A 27,364-nucleotide genomic window follows, 5' to 3' on the forward strand; every position below is an offset into this window, starting at 1 on the left:
TCTTACGGCTACAATCTGGTAGTTTAGTCCCACAAATTTGGGTCTTTTTGGAGAAGAAGGATGGTCTTGTGGTTCAGAGGTTGACTGACCTGGAATTAGGGAGCTGTGCATTCAACTTCTGGCCCTGCCACCGACACCTTATGTGACTATGGTTGCATCACTTAGTCTCTCTGTGCCTCAGTTCCTCATCTGTTGAATGGGGATAATAATGCTCCCTATGTCTGTCTTGTCTAATTTAGAGTGTACACACTTAAGGGGCTGTGTCTTAGTATGTGTTCATACAGCACAAGCACAATGGGGTCCTGCTCTCAGGTGGGGCCTTTAAATAGAGGTTTATAATAATAAATTATTAATAAATACATAATAAATAATAAAGGGGTTTTGCAAGATCGAACAGGCATAGAAATGGCCCTGCCCCCAATTCTAATGAAAAGCTTGTTTAAAAACACACTTTTCATATTGTCATTAACATACTGAAAAACAATATCAAATTATGTATATGTTTATCCTGATTAACCTTACCTAACACACTCATACTTCTGTACTAGTACAATCAATCTTAATCAGTGGTTCTCAGACTTTTGTACTGGTGACCCCTTTCACACAGCAAGCCTCTGAGTGTGCCCCCCTTATACATTAAAAACACTTTTTAATATATTTAACACCATTATAAATGCTGGAGGCAAAGCGGGGTTTAGGGTGGAGGCTGACAGCTTGCGAGCCCCCATGTAATAACCTCGCAACCCCCAGAGGGGTCCCAACCCCCAGTTTGAGAACTCCTGATCTTAATCATAACCATTTCCATGTATCTCTCACCTCCTAATTCCACTTTATTTAACCTTTAACAAAAATCTACATGAGAGGCACTTAGACCTCTAGACATTGACAAAACAAATAAAAGTCTAGTTACCCTCCGCTGCACATAGTGTCCAAATGTAAATAGTTGTTCTGCCTTCCATGTAGGAGACTTTCTGGAAGTGTTTCCTTCTTCTGCTATTTTCCCTTTGTAAATCACATGTAAGTTATAATCAATTGCTATGTATATCCCTTCATATAGGAATCATTTGACCTGTTCCTCATCTGCTTTTCCCCCTCTATATTTGTCAAGTTTAAAAGGCCCATTTGTGTTTGGTGAGCCTCTTATTGTTGTCTGTATTTATTTTGTTCAAAAGTAAAAACACAGTGACCATACACTAAGATCTGCTTGATCCCAGTATAAAGCAATCTGTCATTTTTTCCATGGCGATGGTTTCCCAAGTTTTATTTCTCCATGCCATTAATCTAATTCAAAGATTTGTGTTTACATTTAAACCTCCCCGGCATTGTTTGCAACCCAAACACAACAGCATTGAGCTGGTGAATGAGAACTAAGAAGGGGAAATGGCTAGTCTATTTTCATTCTCCAGTCTGAGTAAAGAAAAAGAAATGGTGTAACAGGTAATAAGTCAGTTATTGAGTTTGATTTTTAATTTATTTTCAAGTCTAATAACCTACATTAGTAACCCAGGGAAAGCAATTTGCTTTCTTCCATCCCTAAAAATCTAAGATTTGTAACTCAACAGCATCCTTTTAAAATCTCATTTGTCACAGGTTGGCAGCATCACCGGGGGCACTATTAGATCAGAATTTGTTCTTTGCATGGCCGTGTCAAACCACTCCTTGTGGGACAATATTTTGAGTAGAGTGCTCCCACCTAACAGGAAGGCTCAGTTACTGCCCGAAGCCAGGAAACCCGGTCCTTTTTGGGGGGCTAGGATGTTTTGTTGATGAGTAATAATTCTACATATTATTCCAAACAGGCAAAACCTTTGTTGCAAGGCTCTGTCACATCATGCCTTTGCTCTTGGTCAGTATATGAGCAGCGAATATGCCAGGTTGATACGAAGGGTTATGTATTAATTCTGGCTGTTTGGAGGCCACTATCCCTTGTTCCGTCTCCTCCTCAGTTCTTGATGGTTTTGAGTTCTGGGTTTGTGCTTCTTAGTGGGATCCTCTATCGTAAACGAACCAACAAAAGTTGCCTCTGTCTTCACGAACAAGGTCAGCTCCCAGACTGCTGCACTGGGCAGCACAGCATGGACGTGTGTTATTCCTTGACTTTAGCAAAGCTTTTGATATGGTCTCCCACAGTATTCTTGCCAGCAAGTTAAAGAAGTATGGGCTGGATGAATGGACTATAAGGTGGATAGAAAGCTGGCTAGATCGTCTGGCTCAACGGGTAGTGATCAATGGCTCCATGTCTAGTTGGCAGCCAGTATCAAGCAGAGTGCCCCAAGGGTCGGTCCTGGGGCCGGTTTTGTTCAATATCTTCATTAATGATCTGGAGGATGGCGTGGACTGCACCCTCAGCAAGTTTGCAGATGACACCAAACTGGGAGGAGTGGTAGATACGCTGGAGAGTAGGGATAGGATACAGAGGGACCTAGACAAATTAGAGGATTGGGCCAAAAGAAATCTGATGAGGTTCAACAAGGACAAGTGAAGAGTCCTGCACTTAGGACGGAAGAATCCCATGCACTGCTACAGCCTAGGGACCGAATGGCTAGGAAGCAGTTCTGCAGAAAAGGACCTAGGGGTTACAGTGGACGAGAAGCTGGATATGAGTCAACAGTGTGCCCATGTTGCCAAGAAGGCTAATGGCATTTTGGGCTGTATAAGTAGGGGCATTGCCAGCCGATCGAGGGACGTGATCACTCCCCTCTATTCGACATTGGTGAGGCCTCATCTGGAGTAGTGTGTCCAGTTTTGGGCCCCACACTACAAGGAGGATGTGGAAAAATTGGAAAGAGTCCAGCGGAGGGCAACAAAAATGATTAGCGGGCTGGAGCATATAACTTATGAGGAGAGGCTGAGGGAACTGGGATTGTTTAGTCTGCAGAAGAGAAGAATGAGGGGGGATTTGATAGCTGCTTTCAACTACCTGAAAGGGGGTTCCAAAGAGGATGGATCTAGACTGTTCTCAGTGGTACCAGATGACAGAACAAGGAGTAATGGTCTCAAGTTGCAGTGGGGGAGGTTTAGGTAAAACTTAGATATTAGGAAAAACTTTTTCACTAGGAGGATTGTGAAGCACTTGAATGGGTTACCTAGGGAGGTGGTGGAATCTCCTTCCTTAGAGGTTTTTAAGGTCAGGCTTGACAAAGCCCTGGCTGGGATGATTTAGTTGGGGATTGGTCCTGCTTTGAGCAGGGGGTTGGACTAGATGACCTCCTGAGGTCCCTTCCAACCCTGATATTCTATGATTCTATGATTCTTGTTCACCAATTGAGGGCCTGATCGAAAGCCCATGATGTCAATGGAAAGACTCCTACTGACTTCGCCAGCTATAGGTTCATAGTCATGGAACAGTTGCAGTTCACCCTCTAGTTCAAACCCAAATCCTTGCCTCTTGCTGTGGACTTACAAGAAACAATAGCAGCACCCCAGTCTGCCTGCTTGGAGATCAGCACCTCCAAGATTCAGGCTGAAAGTATCTTCCTACAACAGGATTCCGACTGAATTGCCTCATGTAATGTGAGCAGCTAGACGCCCCAAACTCAGTAAGGTTCGACAGTGACGCCGGTATAGACCTGAAAGGATGTCAGGTATCACTGGGATGGGACAGGCTACAGAGATATTCAGTATAATCCTAATGGTACATGGCTAGAAAGGGTGCTCAGTCTACTAGCTTCTGGTCAAGGGCCTCACTAAGCTGCCATGGTTAACAGATTTTCGTTTTCTTCCCATTTTAGTGGATCAGATTTTTAAACCATTATCTGCTAACAGCTTGAAATGTGTACGTGGTGGGCGTGAGATTCATCAGTATGTTCAGATGTGCACGCACCTCAGAGCTTGTGTGCATGCCTGTGTGTTTATTGTGTGTCTCTTTTAGATTAATACATAGCCTTACTTCAACGGGCAGCTTTGCATATACACACAGACTAATGTATTATCATAATACATACATCTCACGCAACGTATTGCATTTTCCTAATAAAACAGTTATTTTTTATATATTTGAATGATCCAAAAGTAGGGTGAAAATTGGAAAAAACTAAACAACACTGAAGAACCTGGGATTTTTTCAGTAAAAATCAGTTTAAACTGAAAATGAAGGTGCTTAACTATGCAGCCTATGTAATCCATAGCATGGTTTTACAACACAGATCTCAGACAAAATAAAAACACCAACACTTGCACACACTGGTCAGGGAAAGTGTGCTAGAGCCCTGCTAGTAATAGCCTTGTTCCAGCACTATTGTAGCTATCAGTTTCTATACCAGTGTGAATAGGGGCCAAAAAGACAAGGATCCTGCAGATAACTATCTGCTAAAATGCACATAAGCCTTGGAAAGGGAGCAAGTCACAGGCAAAAGACAAGAGCAGAAAAGAATAAGAAAGGTGCAAAATTAGAGTTTGGGCTGGTTCCCACTGAAGCCAATAGCAAAATTCCCATTGACTTTATTGGTATTAGAATCCAGCCTTCAGCCCCCTCCTGGACAGCTGCCCTGTTACAAGGAATGTGTGTGTGAAATTCCAAAGTCAATCTAGCTAAGCACAGTGTCTCCTGTTCGGGAATTAGAACTCTCATTTGGCACAGAAACCTTGGCAGAGGGGCGAGAACTTTGGAACAGGTTTGAGCCTGCAGTGCTGGGGGATCTGCAAATTGCATTACAGCAATGGTATGTGGTATGCAGCTCCGCTCTAATCCAGAAGCGGAGGGAAGCTAGGCAATGGGCACGCGTGGCCCCAGGCCAGGGAAACTCACAGCGCTGCATGCCCTGGATGGCTCAGTTTTGATGTAATGTGGTTACAGAGCAGAGCTCAGGCAGAAGGCATCCAGTTGGGGTGGGGATAGCGTGGGGGTGCATGTGGGGGCAGGTCACAGCCAGGGCTGCCCTTATATCACTGCATAATACCTCCCCTGTAATTGGAAATAGATTTGTAAGGAGCAGCTGAGGCGTCCCCCCTTTAAGGCAGGTTTCTGCATGGGGCAGGTCAGCTGAGGGTGGCTCTGTCAGCAGTTACGGAGACATTAGGTGAGGAACAGAAGGCAGAGCTGGATTAGCTGGGCCACACAGCCCACAGGCTGCCGGAGTGCCCATGACTTCAGGCAGCAAGGGCACATGGGGAACTGGGCACATTTTGCTGTGACTCCCCCTATATCTGGCAGCGTGGCTTATGCAGAGGGGACTCAGAAGAGCTGTGGAAAGAGGAGTTAAAACCCATTAAGAGAGGAGGAGATATGTGCTGAGCAGGAGCGGTGCCAGGGTTTTTGCCACCCGAGGCAGCAGAGCTCCTCCTCTGAGCATTTGGCAGCGGGGGATCCTTCCGCTCCGCGTCTTCGGGGCACTTTGGTGGCGGGTCCCGGAGCGGAAGGACCCCCCGTCGCCGAATTTCTGCCGAAGACCCGGAGCGGAAGGACCACCCGCCACTGAATTTCCGCCGAGGACGGCAAAATGCCGCCCCCCAAATCCTGCCGATCTAGGCGACCACCTAGGGTCGCCTAGTGGAAGCGCCGGCCCTGGTGCTGAGTCAACAAAACTTCTCTGTAGGCTTAGAGGCAGGTGCTGGGGCCTGCTCTGGTGGCACAAAGTGGCTGGAAAGCCCGTGGGTTTGGCCTAAGGACCACCCTGCAAAGGGGACTGCTATGGACCATCCACCCTCTTCGCCCCAGAACAGGACTAGAGGATCCTAGGAACTAACAGACTGGGTCAGACCAGCGCTCATCCGGCTAGTCTAGGCTCTGGGTATGGCTACACTGCAGCTGGCAGGGAGCCTCGCAGCCCAGGCAGACAGACTTGGGTGAGTGGGGCTCACGCTAGCATGTGGACGTCGTTGGCGCCAGCAGAGGCTCGAGCTAGCCATGTGAGCTCAAGCCCACCCTAACCCTGGGTCCAAGCTCAGGTGGCTATTGCAAGCCTCTGCCGCAACATCGATTCAACTATTTTTAGTGCGCTGGTGCCAGCACCATAAACACACGTCTGTCTATGTGCAATAGTCAAAAGTGCAGATACCCCTTCTGGGGCCTGTACCCATAGCTTCAAAAGAAGATTCAAGAAGGCCTTCAGTAGGCAGTTATGGGATAACCCACCTCCCAATTTCTTGTTTGTTTAACATCCTTAGTGTTGTAACTCAGAGTGTTCTTGCTAATCCTCTAGACCTCTTCTCCCTTTTTTGAGCCCTCAACAGTATGCTGTGACAATGAGTTCCACAGCTTAACCTTGCAGCGTGTGTGTGGAAAAAAATATCTCCTCTGAGCAGTTTCAGATTTGCCACCTTTCCATTTCATTGCCTGTACCTTTGCTCCTGTTTATTTGCCCTTTTTGTAACACTTTCCTGATCTACCTTTTCGGTACTGTTCATTGCTTTGTACAGTGTTCCTTCTGACTCCTCTCCTCTCTAAGGCAAACACACTTTCTACTTCCTTGGAAGGTTTGCCATGTTTCTCATCGTCTGTCTCTGACTGTAATTAATTTTGTGGTATCCTTTGAGGCTGGATGGCCAGAACTGAACACAGTATTCCAGATCAGGGCACCTCAGCAATTTAGATAATGCCCGTGACAAAAGCCAAAAAAGATAAAATTAGAAAAATAAACCCAGCATTGCTGAGGTGTCAGAATCCCTCACTGGCTGAAAGCAAGTCCATAATCGTCACTGCTAAGGAGGGAGCTGATCCTGCAAAATTGAAGTTAATAAGAATTTGGCCATTGATTTCAATAGGAGCAGAATCAACCCCTAGATTCATTATACCATTTGGCCACTAGGAGGAGATATCCAATAAGGCTTTGCTGCATATGGAATTCACATGTTATTTCTCCCCACATGGCCGAGCTTCTTTCTGTTTTTAAAATCAACCTTTGTGACTTTAGGCAAAACAAACAGAGTGGTGGAAAGGCAGATGACCCTGTTTGATTATGGGCATCTTCATGCAGACACACAAGAGAGGAGTGGAGGATCCTTTGGAATTTGAAGTCAAACCGTGACACACCCCAGTGAAATAAGCAGAACCAGAGCTGAACTAATGGGTGGAGATTATATTTCAAACCTTACAATCAGTCACGAATAAGGCAGATGGATCCCCAATATGTAAAGAGTGAAGCAACCCAGGATGACCTGCAGGACCAGTGAGGGGTATGCTCTTCAGCAGCTCTGAGGGGCTGCAAAGTGCATCCCATCCCATTAATAGAAGGGGATAAACAGGCCTGGACTCTTTAGAATTCACTCCTTGAGATTCAAGAGGAAAACCATGCCTGGGGCTGGAGGGAGAGGCAGGAGAATGGAGTTAAGCAATGGGAGCCGCAGGAATTTAAAAATAAGATAAATGTGAAAGGGAAGCAGAGACCCAGCGGAATTCAGAACAAACACAACCAAATCAGCAAAGCCCCCTCTGTGAGCTAGTGGCTCTTAGGTGTTGCTTACACTATCATAATTGCACCCATAGGTGCAGCTGAACAGGGTGTGGACCATGACTCAGCTGCGAGTAGAGCCAAGCACAAACCAGTTTCTGAAATTATACTAGAACATGGTGTGTGCTTGGCTACTCTTGCAGTTAGACTGGGACAACTGCACTTATTGCTGACATCCATTGGCAGTAGGGGATAGTTCCTGTACCGTAGACAAGGATTTTCAGGACTGCAAACTTTTAAGCATTGTCACTGACTCATTGCCATCTTCTTCCGTTATCTGATACTGTATTAACTGCTTAGCTGGGGGAAGCGAGCCTGGCAAAAACAATAGTTTTTTTTTCTGACACCAGGTAATAATATTTATGACTCCACTAGCAGAGACACTTCATCACCTGTGAGTGAATTGATTCTGAGGCACACTCCCCACTAGGTGGCAGCACAATTGCACCAGTGGGCATGCTACAAAATCATCCTATTACTTGGCACAAATATGGCACCTTTCCTCCAATGATCTCCAAGCTCTTCCAGGACAGTTAGTTTTGTCCCACTCTTGGTAGGCAGGTAAGCTTTACTGTACTTTAAGGAGAGGGAATTGGAGACTTAATGGAGGAAGGTGACTTGCTCTGGGTTCTTCTACATACAGTAGCAGAGTCAAGAAGAAAGTTCTGATTCCCCATACCTTGCTGTAAGCACTAGCCCATGCACGGATTACAGAGACTGCAAGTCTAAAACAAGACAGCATGGTATTTTTCAGGACAGACCTTTGATTCGCAGAGATATTATTTTCTTTCTTCACATCTGCTTCGGGTGACAACTTAAGCATGGTTAAAAAAACGGAAAGGAAATATCCAGCTAGTATGGCGACAGAGGACAGAGAGCAGTCTGACTCTGGTACAGTGGGGTTAGAAGTCCTGTTCAGGGTCTTGTCCCAGGCTCTATGCCAAGTGAATAAACACACCCTCCACCCTACAGATCAGAGTGCAGATCTGATTGGCCCAAATAGCGGCCCTCAGTGATACACTGCACTAAATTCTGGTTTCGCTTTTTATAATCTTCCCCCAGTCCTGCAGATTCTTGATGGTCCCCACTAGACAGATCTACAGCTACAGGGGGAACCAGGAGACAGCACAGAGACTGCTCTGGGGGCGGGGGGGGGGGGGAAAAGCCACTTACAGAAATGTCCCAAAACCACAGAAATAAACATGCCAGCTTTCACAGTCAAGTTAAGGCCATTACCGGAGTTTGGGGGTGGAGTGGGAGGTTATTTAAGGACAGAACTGAATGCTCACCCCTGAGTAAGTGAACATGGATTGTGCTTTAGTGTGTCCACAAAGAGGATGTGACATTGGCTGAGGATCACTGCTTTAGCTTGTTTCATATCAGGCCCCCTCCACCCTGGGACTCTTCCCATATCTAGCCAGGACCCGCCTCTCCTCTACCAGTATAGGAAGGGTGGATGGTCACATGCCACTGGGGTCCCTGTTTTGATCCCCACATTGAGAATCCATGAGCTAGAGGATCAAAGCGCATGCCCTGCAGTGGGGCTGCAGCACCTGAGTCCAACTGATGGAGAGTGACGGGGGATGAGAAAGGAAGACCGAAGTTAGGACTCGGAAAACACTCTCACACAGGACAAATCCGTCAAGAGGTCACAAGTGAGGGAGTGGCTCTGTTAACGTGCTGCTTGCATTTCTCCACGTAGCTTTGGTCAGAGAGAGGAAACAACAATGTAGTGGCAGAGCCTAGTAACATGACACTGCGGAGGATCCCCAAGCACACGAGCTTCCTGGATTCATTCTTCAAGGTCAGTCCAGTGCACAACTCCATGGTGGGCGGTAGAATCAGGGTTAAGTGCAAGATCAGGGACTGGAAGCCCCTTCTGCCAAAAGACTCCACTTCACTGCCTGATGTGCCATCGGTGTGCGATTGTATTAAACAGCTGGTGAGGGGCAAGGAGGGGAAGAGAAACGCGACTGGGATTGGCATTGGTAGTGAGGCCCTTGTCCAACCCTTTCAATGAACATGGCAGAGCAAGATCTTTGGGGTGTCCAAAAGCTCGTAGGGAACCCTGCAGCCATGGGCTTAGAACAGACACGACAGACATTCTGCCACCATTTTTGGCTGTGGCATTTGTATCTAGAGGGCACCAAAGGGGCTAGCAGTTGGCAGAGATCCGCCTGGCACACAGATTGTAGTCCTGGACAATGATTGGCAGGTTCACCATCTTCTTCCGGTTTTTTAGGATAGAGATCCAGCAACACTTCAGATGGAAAAGGACGACGGAAGAACCCAGATATCAGAAGTAGTTCAAACAGAATTCAACCTCTATGGCATGTCCTCTACAGAGTTAGAGAGCAGGTACGGCAAAGCCAGTGACTGCTCCCTGCCTGCTCTCCATTACCACAGGGCTATTAGCTAATCCCCACAATACTGATGTTTGCAGCACTGCTAGTGGCTTCATAATTAGGGTCAGAGGCATCCCAATGAAGGCTATGGGGCAAATTCACACTTACACCAGTTCTACCCCAGTGTAACTCCATTGACATTGCTGGGGTCATTCCTGATTTACTGGTGTGCATGAGAGAGAAACAGACCAAATGGATTTACAGCAGGGCTGTGTTTAGTCTGTAACTGTTACTGTGAGCTACATACAGAAGAAACAGGATTGCTACAGGGAGTGCAGGATTCACACCCGCCACCCCCATGGGGGGACCCTGCCCCACTCACTTCCCTTTTCTCATGCCCTTATCTGAGTGTGATGCTATGGAGGTCACCCCAGTCTGCCCCTTTCGGCCAGGCATGGTGCCACAGGTGAGCCCTGCCTCACTTCTCTTCACCTAAGTTATAAACAAGGCTAGGCCTTTTTAATCAACGAGCACACCCCCTTGCCAAGGTTTCACGTACTGACTGACATAGGCATAAATAGGCACTTACCCCAATGCACTCAGGGACATTTGTTGTGTCAGGCTTACTCCAACCAGCAATCAAGGACCAGATTTAGGGGCATACGACCCAGGCAACCACCTGGGGTGCCAGGTTTGGGGGACACTGGGCTTGGGTGCTGTTTTTGTTGTTAGCGACAAAAGGGAAAATAGAATGTTTGAAGTAAAATGTTTCAGGTATTCCATATGTGAGTTCATTTTTCACTAACCTCCTAGAATATTCTGGACCTTTGTAGAATCTCATGGAACCTTAAAGACTTTCTGAGAACAACATTTTCCTCAAACCGCCTAGAATGTTGTGGGCCATGTCCTGGTGGGTATATAAGGGATGGGGTGTCACCAGTCAGTCAGTGAGATTAAGAACTCAGTGAAGTGAAGTGAGAGCCTAGCTGTGATATTGTGAACTTTGTTTTATTGTGTAATTGTGAAAGTATGTGTGGGTGGCACTGAAATGGAGGTGGGGTGCCGCAAACGCTCCTCGACTGGAGCACCATTTGGGCTAGGGCCAGCCCTGCCAGCAATCTCTGGCTCCTTCCTTCAGGAGACTCTGCTTCCCTGCACCTGGGAGCAGTCTGTTTCTGGGACTCTCCCTGGTTCTGTCTCTTGCTTACTCCTTTTCAGCCCTTCCTTAAGCAGGAGTCCCCAGTTCTCCCCTCTGAAGCGGAGTTGTGGATTAGCCAGCTGTAGGGTCTTTGCCAGCTTCCCCCTCAGCTGGCCCCTTTTCCTCAAGGAGCCTTCCAGCTTCTCAGCCAGCCTTACCCTATTGCTATCTCCTGGTGTCTGCGCTGCTACCAGGGAAGAGGCAGCATGTACGCTGCTCCCCTTCTCCTAACTCATCCCCAGTCGGCTGGGAGAGAGGGGAGCTTTGCCCCACCCTCTCTGTAAGGCTCCTGGCCCTTAAAGAAACAGTAATGGCATTTCCTCCCAAAACACTTCTTACTCCTAGAACTACTTCCACTCTCCCAAGTCCTTGTATATATATAGTCAGACATTTCAAACTCTTAAAGGCTTGCCACGTGATGGGGTGGGCAGACCATTAGGCTCCACTGCTCTTAAGGAGCATACCACCCCATCACACTAACTACCGCCTTGTGATCAATCCTTTTTAACAAGGGGTCCCATGTATCTAGGGAAACCCACACTCTGCCCCTGGATGTGCCTCTCTCAGAATGAATAGCCACAATAGCGACTATGGTCTGTTGCTTCATTGTTTTCCATTGTGGATGTATGGGGGGGTCTGTCCCTCTCCCTACTGGCAAGTCTCCCCCCAGCATCATCCAACCACCAGGCATTGATCATAAACTCAGTTTCCCTTGAGAAAGCTGGTCAAGACAACACAGCACTGGGGCGCATGTGTGTGTGTGTATTTTGTAGTGATTCATACTATGGAGAAACTAAACTAGAGATGAGGAAAAATGGCCTTAGAGGAGTAACCCAGCAAGCAGTGGAGCAAGCCAGTGGGTTTTCCTGTCAGCTGACAAAGCCGCAATAGACCTGCCTTTTTCTATAGTTGGCTGGTTATTAGCTGTCTAATGTGCTAAAAAGTGCTTTTGCAATCCATTTGATTAGGTACCAGTGTTTGACTCATTATTTAAAGGGTTGCTACAAACAATATTTTTGTAAGCCCAGATACATCAGTGTTATGTACTGTCTATGAGGCACTGACCACAAAATGGGCTTAAAACTAGCTGTTTTTCAAGTTCTTCTGTGTAAGACTACCCCACCTCCTGCCCCAGCATGCACTGCGCTAATGCTATCATGTAAGGCACAGAACTCCGCTGGAGATGACAGCCGCTGCAATGCAGGTCTATCTGCATTATATTATTCGGCCACTAGACGTCTGTTTGCTGGATAGAGTTCTAGACACAATGTGGTCCTTGGTAAACAATGAAAAGGAAGCTGGAACTCAAGCTGTGTGAAAACTAGTTTGGTGTTCCGGAACGCCTTGCATAAGTCGAATTTTGCGTAAGTCAGGAACATATCTCCGACAATTATGAAAAAAAAGCTTACTGAACTTACAGAACTTTTTCTGTAAGTCCGGATTTCCGTAAGTCGGGTTTGCGTAACCAGGGGAGCATCTGTATATTGTATTTTGCCATTTTTCTAAGAAAAACCCTTATTTTACAAAACAACAATAAGATGTAAGGGGTGGGCATGATGTTACCAACACACTGCATTATGAGGCAGGAAGTGGACTTTGTAGAAAGGCACATTTAAAGTTTATTCTGTATTGAATGCCTCGCATTGCTGAGCTATCTGAAGCATCCAGTAAAACATTCTGAAGTTGTTTGCTTTTAGTTTGCAATTCAACTCACCTTTAAATACAATACTGATAGACCATATGCTATCCCCAGGGTCTGGTCAGAACATACACAAGATATTTTTCCTACTTATCAAACTTAGTAAGGATTACTTTCCCCATCCCTCATAGTTCATTAGTTAATTCATTCTATTTCTGGGGTAGAGATTGCCAAACTTTATAAACAACAGTACATCAATCCAGACCTTAAATGTTTTATCTTTTCTTACAGATGGAAAATAAATGATCTTAGGAACTTTAGTTCAAGTCAAGAGCTGGGTAGTTTTCCTGCGAGAATTGAGAGGAAACTACAATCAGAAAGTTCTTGGTGGGAGGCGATCTCTTCTCCAAAATCAGATCTTGTTTCTGCACCAAGCAGGTCTGAAGTTGCGGTATTGTTCCCCAGTCTCCCACTGTCCTGGGAGGCCATCGAGCCCAAACACACTGGTTGTAAGTTTAAATTCTGCCACTTTATACAATCTGGTATTAGGGGAGTCAAAGAATCATGCATGGGCAACACTTGCAGACATGTGGCCTGGGCTCAAGTAATCTAGATTAATCCCACCAAGAGGGTGAGAATTAGTTACAGTTGATGCTAAACGTCTCCCTTACAATGTGATAACTACTGTCCTGGGGGATCCAGTTACAATACTGTGGTCCCCTGACAGTTAAAAAATGTTCTCTGTACAGTCACTCTGGCATAACTGAAGTCAGGGTCCAGCTGGCAAACTACGGGAACCACGTATATTTTAACCACACTGGGGAGTTTATTGAATTATTATTATGCTAGTGTCTGGATGCCCTATCCAAGATCAAGGCCCCATTATGTTAGGTGCTGAGCATGCATATAGTAAGAGACAGCCCCTATTCCAAAGAGTTTATAGACTAAATAGACAAAGGGAGCTTTATTATGCCCATTATATAGAGAGATTAAGTGACTGCCCCAAGACCACACAGGAAGCCTGTGGCAGAGTTGAGAATTAATGATGTCTCGAGTCCCAGTCCAGTGCCTTAACCACAAGATCTTTTCTTGCATGACAAATAGTTCCTGCGGCCACCTCCTGGGATCTACAGCAGCTGTAACTTGATGATAGCTTTAACTAACCTCCCAACTAAGCTTAGTTCAAAAAACCCCCACCCGGTTGCATTGTACTATCACGGGAGAGAACCGACCATCCCAGGCATCTATTACACTCCGTTTTCTGCAGCCTGGCTGGGAACAAGATGCACGTTTAACAGAGAAGGGAATTAGCCATTGGGACACCTGACCAGGAGACATGGTTGATTTGCCATCACTTGGAGTCTTCAGATCAGGATTGAACATCTTTCTGAAGATGCACGCTAGTTCCACCACAAGTTACCGTGAGAATCACAGAGTAGAGTCCTGTGGCCTGTGTTATGCAATGGATCAAACTAATGGATCGTAATGGTCCCTTCTAGCCTTACAATCTGTGAACCCAAAATAAAAGCAAAAGTACGTAGTAAATTGGATGTTATTTGAAACCAATTCTAACTCTGAGGAGATCTGGGTAGACTGACCTCCACCACCGTCAGGGCCGGCTCCAGGGTTTTTGCCGCCCAAGCAGCCCAAAAAAGACCGCGATCACGATCTGCGGCGGCAATTCGGTGGGAGGTCCTTCACTCCCAGCGGGAGTGAGGGACCCTCCGCCAAATTGCCGCTGAATAGCCGGACATGCCGCCCCCTCTGGAGTGGCCGCCCCAAGCACCTGCTTGCTAAGCTGGTGCCTGGAGCCGGCCCTGACCATGGTTTCCTCTTTCAGAGGGTTATATTAGCACATGTTAATATTCAGTAGCCATGTCCCCATTTTGAGTTTGTCTCTCTTTCTTTTAAAAGCTCTGGATCTGAAGACGGACCAGTCCCAGGATCTGTGCCGTCCCACTCATGCCGGTCTTGGTGGGATAGGAGTTTGCAAGACATCTGTGATGCCCTCAGATCTGAGCAAAGGTGAAGAACATGAAAGGTGAGTGCCATGACCAGGCACCCCTGAGAACGTCAGACACAGATACAGGCAGCTGCTGTCATGTAGCTGGGACTCAGGAAGAATTACAGAGGTGTAATACTGGAAGAGACCTTGAGAGTTCATCTAATCCAGTCCCCTGCACTCAAGGCAGGACTACATAATAACTAGACCATTCCTGACAGGTGTTTGTCTAATCTGCTCTTAAAAATCTCCAATGATGGAGATTCCACAATCTCCCTAAGCAATTTATTCCAGTGTTTAACCACCCTGACAGTTAGGAAGTTTTTCCTAATGTCCAACCTAAACCTCCCTTGCTGCAATTTAAGCCCATTGCTTCTTGTCCTATGCTTAGAGGTTAACGAGAACCATTTTTCTCCCTCCTCCTTGCAACAACCTTTATGTACTTGAAAACTGTTATGTCCCCTCTCAGTCTTCTCTTCTCCAGACTAAACAAGCTCAGTTTTTTTTCAATCTGCCCTCATAGGTCATGTTTTCTAGACATTTAATAATTTTTGTTGCTCTCCTCTGGACTTTCTCCAATTTGTCCATATCTTTTCTGAAATGTGGCACCCAGAAACGGACAAAGTACTCCAGTTGAGGCCTTATCAGCATGGAGTGGAGCAGAAGAATTACTTCTCATGTCTTGCTTACAACACTCCTGCTAATACATCCCAGAATGATGTTTGGGGTTGTTTTTTGCAACAGCATTACCCTGTTGACTCCTATTTAGCTTGTGATCCACTATAACCCTCAGGGCCTTTTCTGCAGTACTCCTTCCTAGGCAGTTGTTTCCCATTTTGTATGTGTTCAATTGATTGTTCCTTGCTAAGTGGAGTACTTTGCATTTATCCTTATTGAATTTCATCCCATTTACTTCAGAAGAAGTTTAAGCTGAGACAGTGATAGGTCTCTTGCTCTCTCCTTGCCTGCTAGCAGTAAGGGAGGAAGAAGCTTCTATCCTCTTTCTTCCTTTGGTGCATTCTTCCTTCCATTTGTCTCCCCACCCCCAGGGTTCCTGGGGACACAGGATTCCTAAAGATCACCACCGTGAATTGCAAGGGCAAATTCGTTCGAATCCTCAACACCTCATTGGACCAAGACGTGGACCTGAGTGGCTTCATCATCCAGCAGTGGATTGGAGGGTACCCGGTGTCCATCTACCGCTTCCCCCCAGACACCATGCTGCCCGCACTGCATCACGTCACGGTAAGCAGCAGGCTCATTTGTGGCATGATGCACTGTCTGCTCAGTGGCTGGAAAGGCGAGAACTGCGTGACTAAGACTAAGAAAACCAAGGATTCTGGGCCCCATTCTCCATTACACTACGGCCCCAGCAGACACCTCTGATGGCATAAAGCACCCTTAAAGGGGTGATAGATAGCCCCTAAGGGTACCTCCTATGCAGGGCTGGCGTAGAGGTGGCACAAGGGCTTGTAACAGGGTACTCACCACTGGAGCGATTCCTCTGCCCCGTCAGACACTCCCTTCCTTCGCTCACTCATGCTCTCTCGTTTGCTAGGAGTCACAGTGCTTCTGCTTGGTGGCTTGGCCTCCAGCCAGCTCCTATACAGTTTTCCCCTGCCAGCGTAACAAAGTCTCACCAGACCAGCAGCCTGGGCACCTTTCTAGGCAGTGTCACTGTCCCAGTGGCTGGTAGGGAAACCCAGCCCCACCCACTACTCCGCTTTCCAGTTCAGGGGCCTACAACCAGCAGCCCAGGTCTGCACCATCTCAACCCTTGCTGCCATTTCCCTGGGTCTCTTCCTACTCCATCCTCCACAGGCTTCCTCCACCACCCCTGTGGGTAAACCCTTTCCCCCAAGATCAGGATCCCAGAGCCCCAGCCCTGGGTTTCCTCCTCCTCCTCCTCCTCCTCTCTTCACTAGGCCCAGAGAGAGACTACAGCCCCTTCTGCTCTCACTTCCTGGCTTTATACAAGCCCCACCTACTCCTGACCAAATGGGCTTCATCTTCACTTCCGGCTTGTCAGTCAAGCCTGTCTTCCCCCAGGTGCAGCCCACCAGGTTAATTAGCTCCTTCTGAGCCACCTTAACCCCTTCAGGGGTTTGTGGGGCGAACACCCCATCACATGGCTCTAGACCAGCCCTGCTCCCAGCCCCCAGCATAAGGGGCGTGTCAGGGCGCGTCAGGGTTGTTGAAAGAGGGGGCAGTGGTGGGGAGGGGATGTGTCTAGAGTGTATTGAGCTATGGCTATTCTTGCATCCCATGGGGGGGGGGGGCATGAAAAGCAGAGTGTAAATTAGAGCAGCCCTGAAGCTGCTCTAACTTATACCAGGGGCACAGGGGTACTCCCCAGAGTATGAGAAAAGCAAAGTGAGCTTAAAGCTACCTTAACACTTCCCCCTCCCACCCCACACACCTCCCTTCCTGTCCCAGGCAAAGGGGGGAGGGAGGGAAAGGCGCCCTGCATGCTGCTGCAGGACAGACAAGAGGGTGAGGGCAGGACAAAAGCTGCCTCACTCATTAGGGTTCAGCAAAGGACAGAAGGAACCTCCTCCAGCTGAGTTCTTCAGATCGCAATGTCCCTGGTGCAGTCTCAGTGGTGCCTGACTCAGTGGGAAGGGGAAGCTGGTGAGGGAAGAGCCACAAACAACACACAGAGTTTTATACAAGAGTCAGTTGCCAGGCTATGCAGCATCTCTCTCCAGGGGTTCCCCCAGCACTCCTGAGGTGGGTGGGGGAGGTGGCAGAGCCTGAGCTGTGGGGGCCCCAGGGCGGTGAAGCTCACTCCCAGCCCAGTCCTCCCCACTTTTAAAACAACACTTGACACTGTGTGTCTTGCAGAGGCCTTTTCCGGTTTAACACTCTTGGCCCCAGTGCAGCAGACCCTGGCCCCTCATCAGTGATGGCACAGCAGCCTGGGAAGCCTCCTGGCCAAATTATGAGGTGGATGGAAAGATATCACCAGCCTGAGCTACAGAGCATAGACATGGGTTACCAGAACAAGGAGTAAAGCAGGCAGCCTACTGGCTAGAGCAGGGGCCTTGGACTCCATTCCCAGCTCCACCCCCTGCACGCTGTGTGACCTTGGACGAGTAATTTCTTGGGGTCTCTCTTTCCCCATCTGTGAAATGGAAACAACCGAAACTACCACACAGGGGTGTTGTGCGCCTGGGGGCCCACTCCTGCCCCTGAGCTTATGCTGTGGAGAACCTTGCTCTGCAAGCTGCCCTCGTGGCTAAGGTCAGGAAAGTACTTGAAAGCCCTCCGATGATAGGGGATATAGAAATGCCAGGTGCTACTTTAATGGAGAGGGATGTGCTGGCATAAGCGATATGGATTGAGCTCTGGGAGCTGCACAGACACGATTCCCTTTCCCGGGGGCAGGACATGTTCATCAGATTTAAGCTCTTTGGGGCAGGCTTTTTGTTCGGTGTTTGTACAGCACTGTGCACAATGGGGCCTGGTCCACGACTAGAGCTCCTAGGCGCTCCACCAAAACAAATAATCAGCAGTAATAATCTGCCCTGGTTTTTAGGTCTGGGCTGCAGGAGCTGATTGCACCCATAAAAAACCCGCTGACGTGACACTGAGGACCCAGCAGTATTTCAGAACTGGCCCAGAATGCACCACAGTCCTCAGCAATGCAAAGGGCCAGGTGAGTTGCACTTGGGGGGATGCCAGGGTGGGAGGGGTGCTGTATTAGTCTGTACACCTCTCTGGGTCAGGCTAAGCAGTAGTGTGTGACTGATGGCCCCAAGGTGGGCTCACATCATGGGAACCTTACCAGACAGTGTGGGGCTACTAGAGGGCATGCCTGCAGGACGGTCTCCCCACACACACATGTCTGTGACCCTGTTAATGACCTGCTTGATATGTCAGGGCTGGGTTAATATGTAACGAGTGATTCTTCACAGGCAGCCTGGGCCGTAGGTTAAAACCCAGGCTGCTGACTCTGCTTTCAGGACCTGTGTTCCCCCAAGGCCAGCCCGGGCGGGCGGGATCTCCCCTCTTCTTCCCCCAGTGAGGGGCAAAACGAGCTCAGGGCTTGCTGGGAAGTGTAGTCCCCACAGCAGCCAGGGTCATAGTCTGGGGTCTTGACAAAGCCTGCTGGGAAATGGGACTGGGATGTTAACGGGCTCCTTTCAAAGCTGGTGCTAGGCATAAGCAGACTAAGCAATTGCCTAGGGCCCCAAGCAGCTCAAGGGGGCCCCCTTTTCACTTGTTTAGTATGTGTTCTTTGTGGGGGCTGCCCCCCCCCAATTATTCCTGCCTAGGGCCCCCAATGGGCTAGCACCACCTCTGGCTCCTTTTGCTCCAGAACAAGGACAGACTTGGAGGAAGCTTCTGGGACTTCTCCTAGAAGAAGGGGGAAAGTCCCCCTTTTGGGGGAGCTGCTCTTTACTTTGGTGTAACTGGGGCGGCCCTTTCCATTGGCTAGCCCGGCCACAGTGACCCTTGCCGCCGCCAGTGCAGAAGGCAGGTCCTCGCTGGAGGCACAGCTGGATCACGCTCATCCCACAGTGGTGGTTCCTGTCCCGCGGGGCTGGCTCACACTCCGGGCATTGTGACCTGGTGTGTGGGGTCCGGAGGGGTGGCCCGGCCGAGCTCAACTGTCATTCTGTGACCCCGTGCACCAGCTCCTAATGCCCAGAGCAGGGAGCCTCTGCCTCTGCAGGGTGGGCTCACTCTCTACTCCCACCCAGGGCCTGCCCTCCGCGCTGGGCTGGGCTTAGGGGTGGGTCCCAGGGGGAAGGGTGCTGCTGGGATATTGGAGCCCGCTCAGCAGCTTAATATAGTGCACCCAGTGAATCAGGAGGCCCCCTGCACAGTCCTGACTGGCGGCACATTTCAGTCCAAGGTGTCTGTACAACTGGGACATACAGCAAAACAGAGATTGTAAAAGGCAGATGCTGGGACCAGCTGGTGACTGGTGGAGCTCTCGGGGCTGGAGCACAGCGTGTCGGTTTCAGCCAGAGCTTTGTCTGCCTGCCATGGAGCTGACTCTGTCCTAGAGTGACCAGATCACCACACTAAAACATCGGGAAACATTGGGGTGCCATCAGCCCCACCCACAGTCCACGCCTGCTCCTCCCAGGCTCCGCCCCCACTCTGCCCCAGCTCCCGTCCCTCCCCGCTCGGTCCCCCCACCACGCCCTTCCTCATCCCCTGGCTGCTGCTGGCCTGCTGCGTCCCTCCTTAGTCCCCCACTCACCGCTCCCCTCCCCGCCTGCTCACTTGCCCACCCGACACTCACGTCTTCACCCCTCTGCCCGCCACTCACCTCTACGGTGCCAACTTCCCCTCTGCCGGGTGGGTGCTCGCCCACCCTCTGCCTTTTCCCATCCCTGCACTGCCCTTGCCTTGCCCCCAGTCCACCCCCTTCCCCCATGTCCCCCCCCACGCCCTGCCTCTTCTCCACCTCCTCCCCTGAGCGTGCCGCGTCCCCGCTCCTCCCCTCTCCCTCCTGGAAAGTGCTAAGCGCCGGCAAACAGCTGTTAGGCAGCGGGAAGCGCTGGGGGGGAGAAGCAGGGACGCAGCGCACTGGGGCGAGGGGGGAGAGAAGGAGGCAAGGAGCGGGGAGCTTGGCTGCAATTTTTCCCCATGGGTGCTCCAGCCCCGGAGCACCCACGGGGTCAGCGCCTCCCTCCCGCTCGCCTCCTTACCTGAATATCGTGACAAATGGTGTGCCGATCGTACATTGATCGGGACGTGGGACAAAGGGTTAAATATCGGGACAGTCTGGTCACCTTATCTGTGCCCTACAAGCCCCATCACTTCTCCACACAGGAGCAATTGCTTGGTGCTTTTGCGTAAGTGAGGGGAATAAGTGCTCCATAGGGCTGCCTCGGTGACTCTCCCTCATCTGTTGGGCTCACTTGCCGTCCGATGGAATCAGTAATTACAGACAAAGGCCTCTGCAGTCTCGTACAGCAGCTTATTAGCCACTTCCCCTTATATCCAATTAGTCACGTAGGGCATTTTGCATGCGGTAATGCTACACATTAAAATTCCCAAGCACATGTGTAACTTACATTTAAAAAGGACAGTGATTTTTCTGTATGTTAAACAAATACCAATTATTCCAAACAGGCTGACTGAGCGTTCACATTAGTGTCAGAGATTATAGCCACTGCTATTGTTGAGGTTGAGACTCATTTACTGGTTAACCGCCCATTTTTCTAAGAACTCTATAATCCACAGGCTGTCTTAGATTGTCTCTAAAATTGCTGGGCAGCGTGGGGAATCTGGAGTAGAGCTGGTCAGAAAAATGCCAGTGGAATCATTTACTGTGGGAGAATACTGTTCTGTCAAAGTCAAAACACTTTGGTTCAGAGAAAAAACAGGACAAAAGCTCCGACAATGTTGAAATGTCCCATTCTGACATTTTCAGATCACAGCATTCTGATTTTTCATTTTGAAATGACTTTTCATTTCAAATAGTTTTGGTTTTGTATTATGTTGTAATATAAAATTTAAAAAGTCAGTTGAAACATCATTTCAATAAACCCCCAACTTTTTTTTTTTTTTTTTTTTTTTTTGCAATTTTCTTTCATGGAGAATTTTGTAATGTGTGGATTTTGTTTCTAAGTGGAACAAAGACAAATCTCAAAGCCTTTTGCTAAATGGAATTTCTGTCTTCTGAACAGTTCTAGTTTGACTAGGTCCAAATTTGAGAGAGTTTGAGTTAACGGTTCCTGAGATACAGCCTCTCCTCCTCCCCCCAAAAATCACCTGACAGCAACATTTTACAGTCTTATAACGCTTCGTGCACACCTGGGGCTCAAACTATAAGTCTAATCCTCCCCAAACTGAAGTCACCTGCTCAGAAATGATCTCAGCTAATGTCCAGCACCCTTTGCCCCTTCAGGGAAGCGATATTTAAAAGTTAGTCAGTGTAAAAGTTGGATCTACAATGTGGTTTGCGCCAAGTTGACGAATCAGTGGAAGTCACTTGTGTACGTGCAGCAAGTCTGGGGGTCTGTTGCAAGCCAGAGTGCTTGCAGGCAGACTGATATATAAGGGCAGGTCTTCACTACAGGGGGTGGGTCGATTTAAGATACGCAAATTCAGCTACGCAAATAGCCTAGCTGAATTCGACGTATCGCAGCCGACTTACCCCGCTGTAGGGATGGCGGCAAAATCGACCTCTGCGGCTTCCCGTCGATGGCGCTTACTCCCACCTTCGCTGGTGGAGTAAGAGCGTCGATTCGGGGATCGTTGGGACGCGATAAATCGATCCCCGAGAGGTCGATTTCTACCCGCCGATTCAGGCGGGTAGTGTAGACCCAGCCTGAGAGTAAGTGGATGGCTGAGGGTGTTATGTGGTGATCCTTGATCTGCCGCAGCAGTACCTGTGCACTGTGAGATCAAGCCCTGCCCTTGGTGGCGCTCTGAGAACGTGTGCTGTGCACATTGGTTGCATTCGGCAGATATGCCTTTTGATAATTTTGCTTCTGGTTGTTTCAAAGTGCTCTAAAATCCACACGCACACTCAGATTGGTTTGGAAATTGCTATGCCACGTCAGGGCCAGGGACAGAGTTAGTGATCTAAGTGTGGGATCATTGTCCTCGAGTTCCTCAGATAATCTCCCCTCCCCCAGGAGCTGCTTTTAATAGACACCTTAGTCTAAAACTCACATGCGTAGGGCGATGGTTTTGAAAATCGGTATGCTGCAAAATGGTGTGGGGTAAAGTGAATGGTGAACATTTGAGATCATTTGGTCCAGGGGCTGCTGAGATACAGCCCCTGCCCCCCTAAAATGAGCTACTTATAACATTTTCAGATTCTTACAGCTTTTTTGGTGCAAAGCTAAGGAAAAATCTAAGACTCTGCCCCTCATTAAATGCATAGCATGGACTGCCCTTGAGCTCACCTATTGAACAAATATTTGTACTTCCTGGTTTTCAGAGGTTTAAACGTAGGTGAACACGGCATTCTGGAAGGGGATTAGGCAGCACTGGGCAACCTTAATTATGCATTAACAAAGTTTTTGAGCAGTTAATAAAGATCACAACCTCAGAGAAGGCATGTTTTACAGCTAGCACCGAGCCAGGCGGTCACTGTCCTTAGACTGCTTCCTCATTCCCAACATGGCAGATATGTCAGGCAAAGCATGCCTGCAGTTCTGCCCCACGGCCATCACCGCAGTCCATTTGGAATTCCACAGACAGTGGCGGCTCCAGGCACCAAAGCTCCAAGCCTGTGCCTGGGGCGGCAAGCCATGGGGGGCGCCCTGCCGGTCCCTGCGAGGGCGGCAGTCAGGCAGCCTTTGGCAGCATGCCTGCTGGAGGTCCGCCGGTCCCGCAGATTTGGCGGCAATTTGGCGGTGGGTATGCCGAAGCCGCGGGACCGGTGGACCTCCCGCAGGCATGCCGCCGAAGGCAGCCTGCCTGCCGTGCTTGGGGCAGCAAAAAAGCTAGAGCCGCCCCTGTCCACAGAGCATCAAAGGAGCCCACCAAGGCGCACCACTGCAGCTGGGCTGGGGGACCTGCGATGAAGCAAGTAGTTCTGTGTAAGGTGCAGTAGGTGGAGACGTTATCTCCCACGTAGTGAGGGGAGAGGGAATGGGAGCACAAAGGATGGCTCCTGCTCAGGGAAGCTCAGCAGCACACAAGCACCGTTCCCCATTTCCTCCCGCAGATGGCTTCCCCCACACACTCTCACTGGCTCTCTTGTAGTACGGGAGAGTGAAAGGCAAAAAAACTAGGTTCTATTCCCCCCTCTTCCACCACCCTGTGCCTCAGTCTCCCATTGGTACAGTGGGGTCAGGAGAGCTGACTCACACCTTTGGAGATCCTTAGCTGAAAGGTGCTGTGTCAGCATTGCATTGGCTTCTGGGGAGCTTCCAGGCAGAGTTCAAGGTGCTGGCTTTAATCTGTAACGACTGAAATGGTTTGGGTCTCGGTGAGCTGAGAATCCATCTCTCACCACCTATGCTGCAGCAGCAGCCAACAGAGGCCTTGGAGCTGCCGCTCCTGGAATTGAATTAGAGGGAGCCGTTAACAGAGTGTCCCCCTGGAGGCTCCTCTAAAATTGACCCCCCTCTTTGGTATGCCACAGATGAGTTTGTGAAGCTTGTGGGGGAGGAGCGGGCTTACAAGAGGTTAGACAGGGTGCCTGTTTTGGTATATTTCTGTAGGGGAGCTTGTTAATTAGAGGACTGGTGCAAGTGGACATGGTTGTGTGGTTGAGATGCCTGGAGCCGTGGCCACGTGTCCAGTAAATGGAGCTAGATACTGGCGATCTAGAATAGCAAAGCATTACGGAGGAGGAGGATGAAGATTGTGAGTACAGGGAGCAGCCTCCTCAGTGGGATTCTCTGGCCCGTTACACTGAGTTTTCAGGAATCAGGGGGTAGCCGTGTTAGTCTGTATCTACAAAAACAACAAGGAGTCTGGTGGCACCTTAAAGACTAACAGATTTATTTGGGCATAAGCTTTCGTGAGTAAAAACCTCACTTCTTCGGATGCATAGAGTGAAAGTTACAGATGCAGGCATTATATACTGACACATGGAGAGCAGGGAGTTACTTCACAAGTGGAGAACCAGTGTTGACAGGGCCAATTCAATCAGGGTGGATGTAGTCCACTCCCAATAATAGATGAGGAGGTGTCAATTCCAGGAGAGGAAAAGCTGCTTCTGTAATGATCCAGCCACTCCCAGTCCCTATTCAAGCCCAGATTAATGGTGTTGAATTTGCAAATGAATTTTAGTTCTGCTGTTTCTCTTTGAAGTCTGTTTCTGAAGTTTTTTTGTTCAATGATAGTGACTTTTAAATCTGCAATAGAATGACCAGGGAGATTGAAGTGTTCACTTACTGGCTTGTGTATGTTACCATTCCTGATGTCTGATTTGTGTCCATTTATTCTTTTGCGGAGGGACTGTCCCGTTTGGCCAATGTACATGGCAGAGGGGCATTGCTGGCACATGATGGCATATATGACATTAGTGGATGTGCAGGTGAATGAGCCCCTGATGGTGTGGCTGATGTGGTTGGGTCCTCTGATGCTGTTGCCAGAGTAGATATGGGGACAGAGTAGGCAACGAGGTTTGCTACAGGGATAGGTTCCTGGGTTGGTGTTTCTGTGGTGTGGTGTGTAGTTGCTGGTGAGTATTTGCTTCAGGTTGGGGGGTTGTCTGTAAGCGAGGACTGGCCTGCCTCCCAAGGTCTGTGAGAGTGAGGGATCATTTTCCAGGATAGGTTGTAGATCGTGGATAATGCGCTGGAGAGGTTTTAGCTGGGGGCTGTATGTGATGGCCAGTGGTGTTCTGTTATTGTCCTTGTTGGGCCTGTCCTGCAGTAGGTGATTTCTGGGTACCCGTCTTGCTCTGTCAATCTGTTTCCTCACTTCCCCAGGTGAGGAAACTTCAGAAACAGACTTCAAAGAGAAACAGCAGAACTAAAATTCATTTGAAATTCAACACCATTAATCTGGGCTTGAATAGGGACTGGGAGTGGCTGGCTCACTACAGAAGCAGCTTTTCCTCTCCTGGAATTGACACCTCCTCATCTATTATTGGGAGTGGACTACATCCACCCTGATTGAATTGGCCCTGTCAACACTGGTTCTCCACTTGTGAAGTAACTCCCTGCTCTCCATGTGTCAGTATATAATGCCTGCATCTGTAACTTTCACTCTATGCATCCGAAGAAGTGAGGTTTTTACTCACGAAAGCTTATGCCCAAATAAATCTGTTAGTCTTTAAGGTGCCACCAGACTCCTTGTTGTTTTTGAGTTTTCAGGAGACATGCACTCAGCTCTGTCTGTCACAGCTGCCACTGGGGGCGATGGACACAGGCCCCTGCTGCGTGACAGCGGCCAGGAAGTAAAGCTGTCTCTCACCAGCATGCTGGCGTGTCTCCGCTTTGCTTTCCCTTGGCTGCAGGGGGGAAGCACCAGGGTGTGTAGCACACAAGCAGGTATCCTTCCTACTAGCAAAAGGTTTTGATTTTTAACATCTCAGCTTTCATCTCTCTGGTGAAGGCTTTCCTGCTACACCTGTGCTGCTCCAGGTACACTGCCCAGCAGCTGCCAGTGCAATCATCTTCCCAACAAAGCTGCCCCCTTGTGTCCGAGTACAGGAAGCTCAGGGATCTGAGCTGAGATGGATGCTGGAAGCAGCGCTAATTGCAGCCCTGAGTTTGGCAACAGCCTTTTTGCACTGATGTCACCTTGTGGCCTTGTTACTGTCCCCTGGCACTGAGCCTCTCCTGGGAGCTATGTCTGGGTTATATAGGGTGACCAGATGTCCTGATTTTATAGGGACAGTCCTGATTTTTGGGTCTTTTTCTTATATAGGCTCCTATTACCCCCCCCCACCCCTGTCCCGATTTTTTACACTTGCTGTCTGGTCACCATAGGGTTATACAGCATCCCTCTGATTCCAGGAGGGGGAAAGACAGACACTGAAATCTGCAGGTGTTCTCAGTGTTCTAAGGCTTCACAGCAAAACGGCAGCCACTTCCCTGTCGGTCACCACACCGCCCCAAGGCCACAGCTGCTGCGCTGGTCATTCCACTGTCAGCAGTTTTTTTTGCCTCCCTACAGAGCCAAGCCCAAACTCAGAAGCAGCGTTTTCTTCCATCCCCAGAGTCTGCCGGGTGGTGGTCGGTTTATTGCTCCCACCCGGGTCAGAGTTTCAGTAACAGGCTGTGGGAGGGGCCATGACAAGCACCGAGCAGGAATAAATCCAGCTGGTAGAGGGGCCTGGAGAATAATCCTCTCTCTTTCCTTTCCTCCCCTCACTCCCTTGCCCTGTCCAAGACTCTGTCCAGGTACACAGCCCCTCACAGACTCACAGCGGCCGCAGACGCCTACACAGATAACATGGACCTTTCGGTGGACAAGTTCCCACTCACTGGAGAAGGGGAGGAAGCAGAAGAACCTCAGCCCCAGAAGGATCAGCACTGGGTCCCTGCAGTGCCACACAGAGGGAGCACAGGCAGGCCACCGGCTGTCCTGCAGAAGGCAAGGTAAAAACCCTGGCTGGAGCGAAACGCTCAGCAAAGCTCCTCTGCCTGGCCTGGCACAAGGGATCCGATGCCCAGTCACACGAAGGCTCCTTTACCCCATCCCTGCAGGGGGCCTCACTGGTGGTGTGGAGGCCTCAGTGGAGAGGGCAGGTTGGAGGTAGGCCGGGCTGGGGAATGGAAGGCTGGGAGTGGAGACAGGCTGGCTGGAATGCGCTGTGCTCGGGCTAGTCTCTTCTTCCCAACACCCACTCAAGACCATGGGAGGCAGAGCATATGCTGGAGCTGCTCTAACTTACTCCCGGGGGTGGGGAGGCCACCACCTGGCCCCAGAACATGGAAAGACCAAAAGGTGCCTTAAAGCTGCCTTTGCCAAGCTCTCCCCTTCCTGCCGCAAGTGGAGGGGCAGAAGAGCTGAAAATCAGGGCCAAGGGGTGCAACGCCTGATCCTTTAGAGGTTTTTCTGGCTCAACTAGGCCTTTAGTCGCTGCAATAGGAGTCGGGGGCAGGGAGAATCATGCAGCAGCAGCCGGCAGCGTAAAGGAAGTTGAAGTTGGGAAATCAGAAGAGTCAGAGGCTAAGCCAAGGTTGGCCAACAGGCAGCAGGGAGTTTATTGAGGCAAGAGTGGGAGGCACCCCCAAATGGCCAGGATATAAGAGCTGAGCTGTCACAGTGATAATATCTGTGCTGAGCCTGGGTGTAACGGAAATTCATGCTTCAGAGCTCAGCTGGGTGCTGCTGCTGGGGTCAGGCAGGAATGGTCTCTCCCAGCAACAGCATTGCATAACTGGCCAGGTGCATTATGGGCTTTCCACG

General features: G+C 49.3%; 1 protein-coding gene across 1 annotated transcript in view; it reads left to right on the forward strand.

The window, feature by feature from the left end:
- LMNTD2 (lamin tail domain containing 2) overlaps positions 1 to 27,364 on the forward strand; it is a 38,262-nt gene that overhangs the window by 4,754 nt on the left and 6,144 nt on the right. The window contains exons 3-9 of the mRNA XM_054025711.1: positions 9,091 to 9,192; positions 9,631 to 9,746; positions 12,862 to 13,079; positions 14,485 to 14,611; positions 15,622 to 15,817; positions 18,111 to 18,230; positions 26,342 to 26,550. Coding sequence (XP_053881686.1) covers positions 9,091 to 9,192; positions 9,631 to 9,746; positions 12,862 to 13,079; positions 14,485 to 14,611; positions 15,622 to 15,817; positions 18,111 to 18,230; positions 26,342 to 26,550 — 1,088 coding nt within the window. The remainder of the gene's footprint in view (positions 1 to 9,090; positions 9,193 to 9,630; positions 9,747 to 12,861; positions 13,080 to 14,484; positions 14,612 to 15,621; positions 15,818 to 18,110; positions 18,231 to 26,341; positions 26,551 to 27,364) is intronic.

Source organism: Malaclemys terrapin, chromosome 4, assembly GCF_027887155.1.
Source record: "Malaclemys terrapin pileata isolate rMalTer1 chromosome 4, rMalTer1.hap1, whole genome shotgun sequence".
NCBI lineage: Eukaryota > Metazoa > Chordata > Testudines > Emydidae > Malaclemys > Malaclemys terrapin.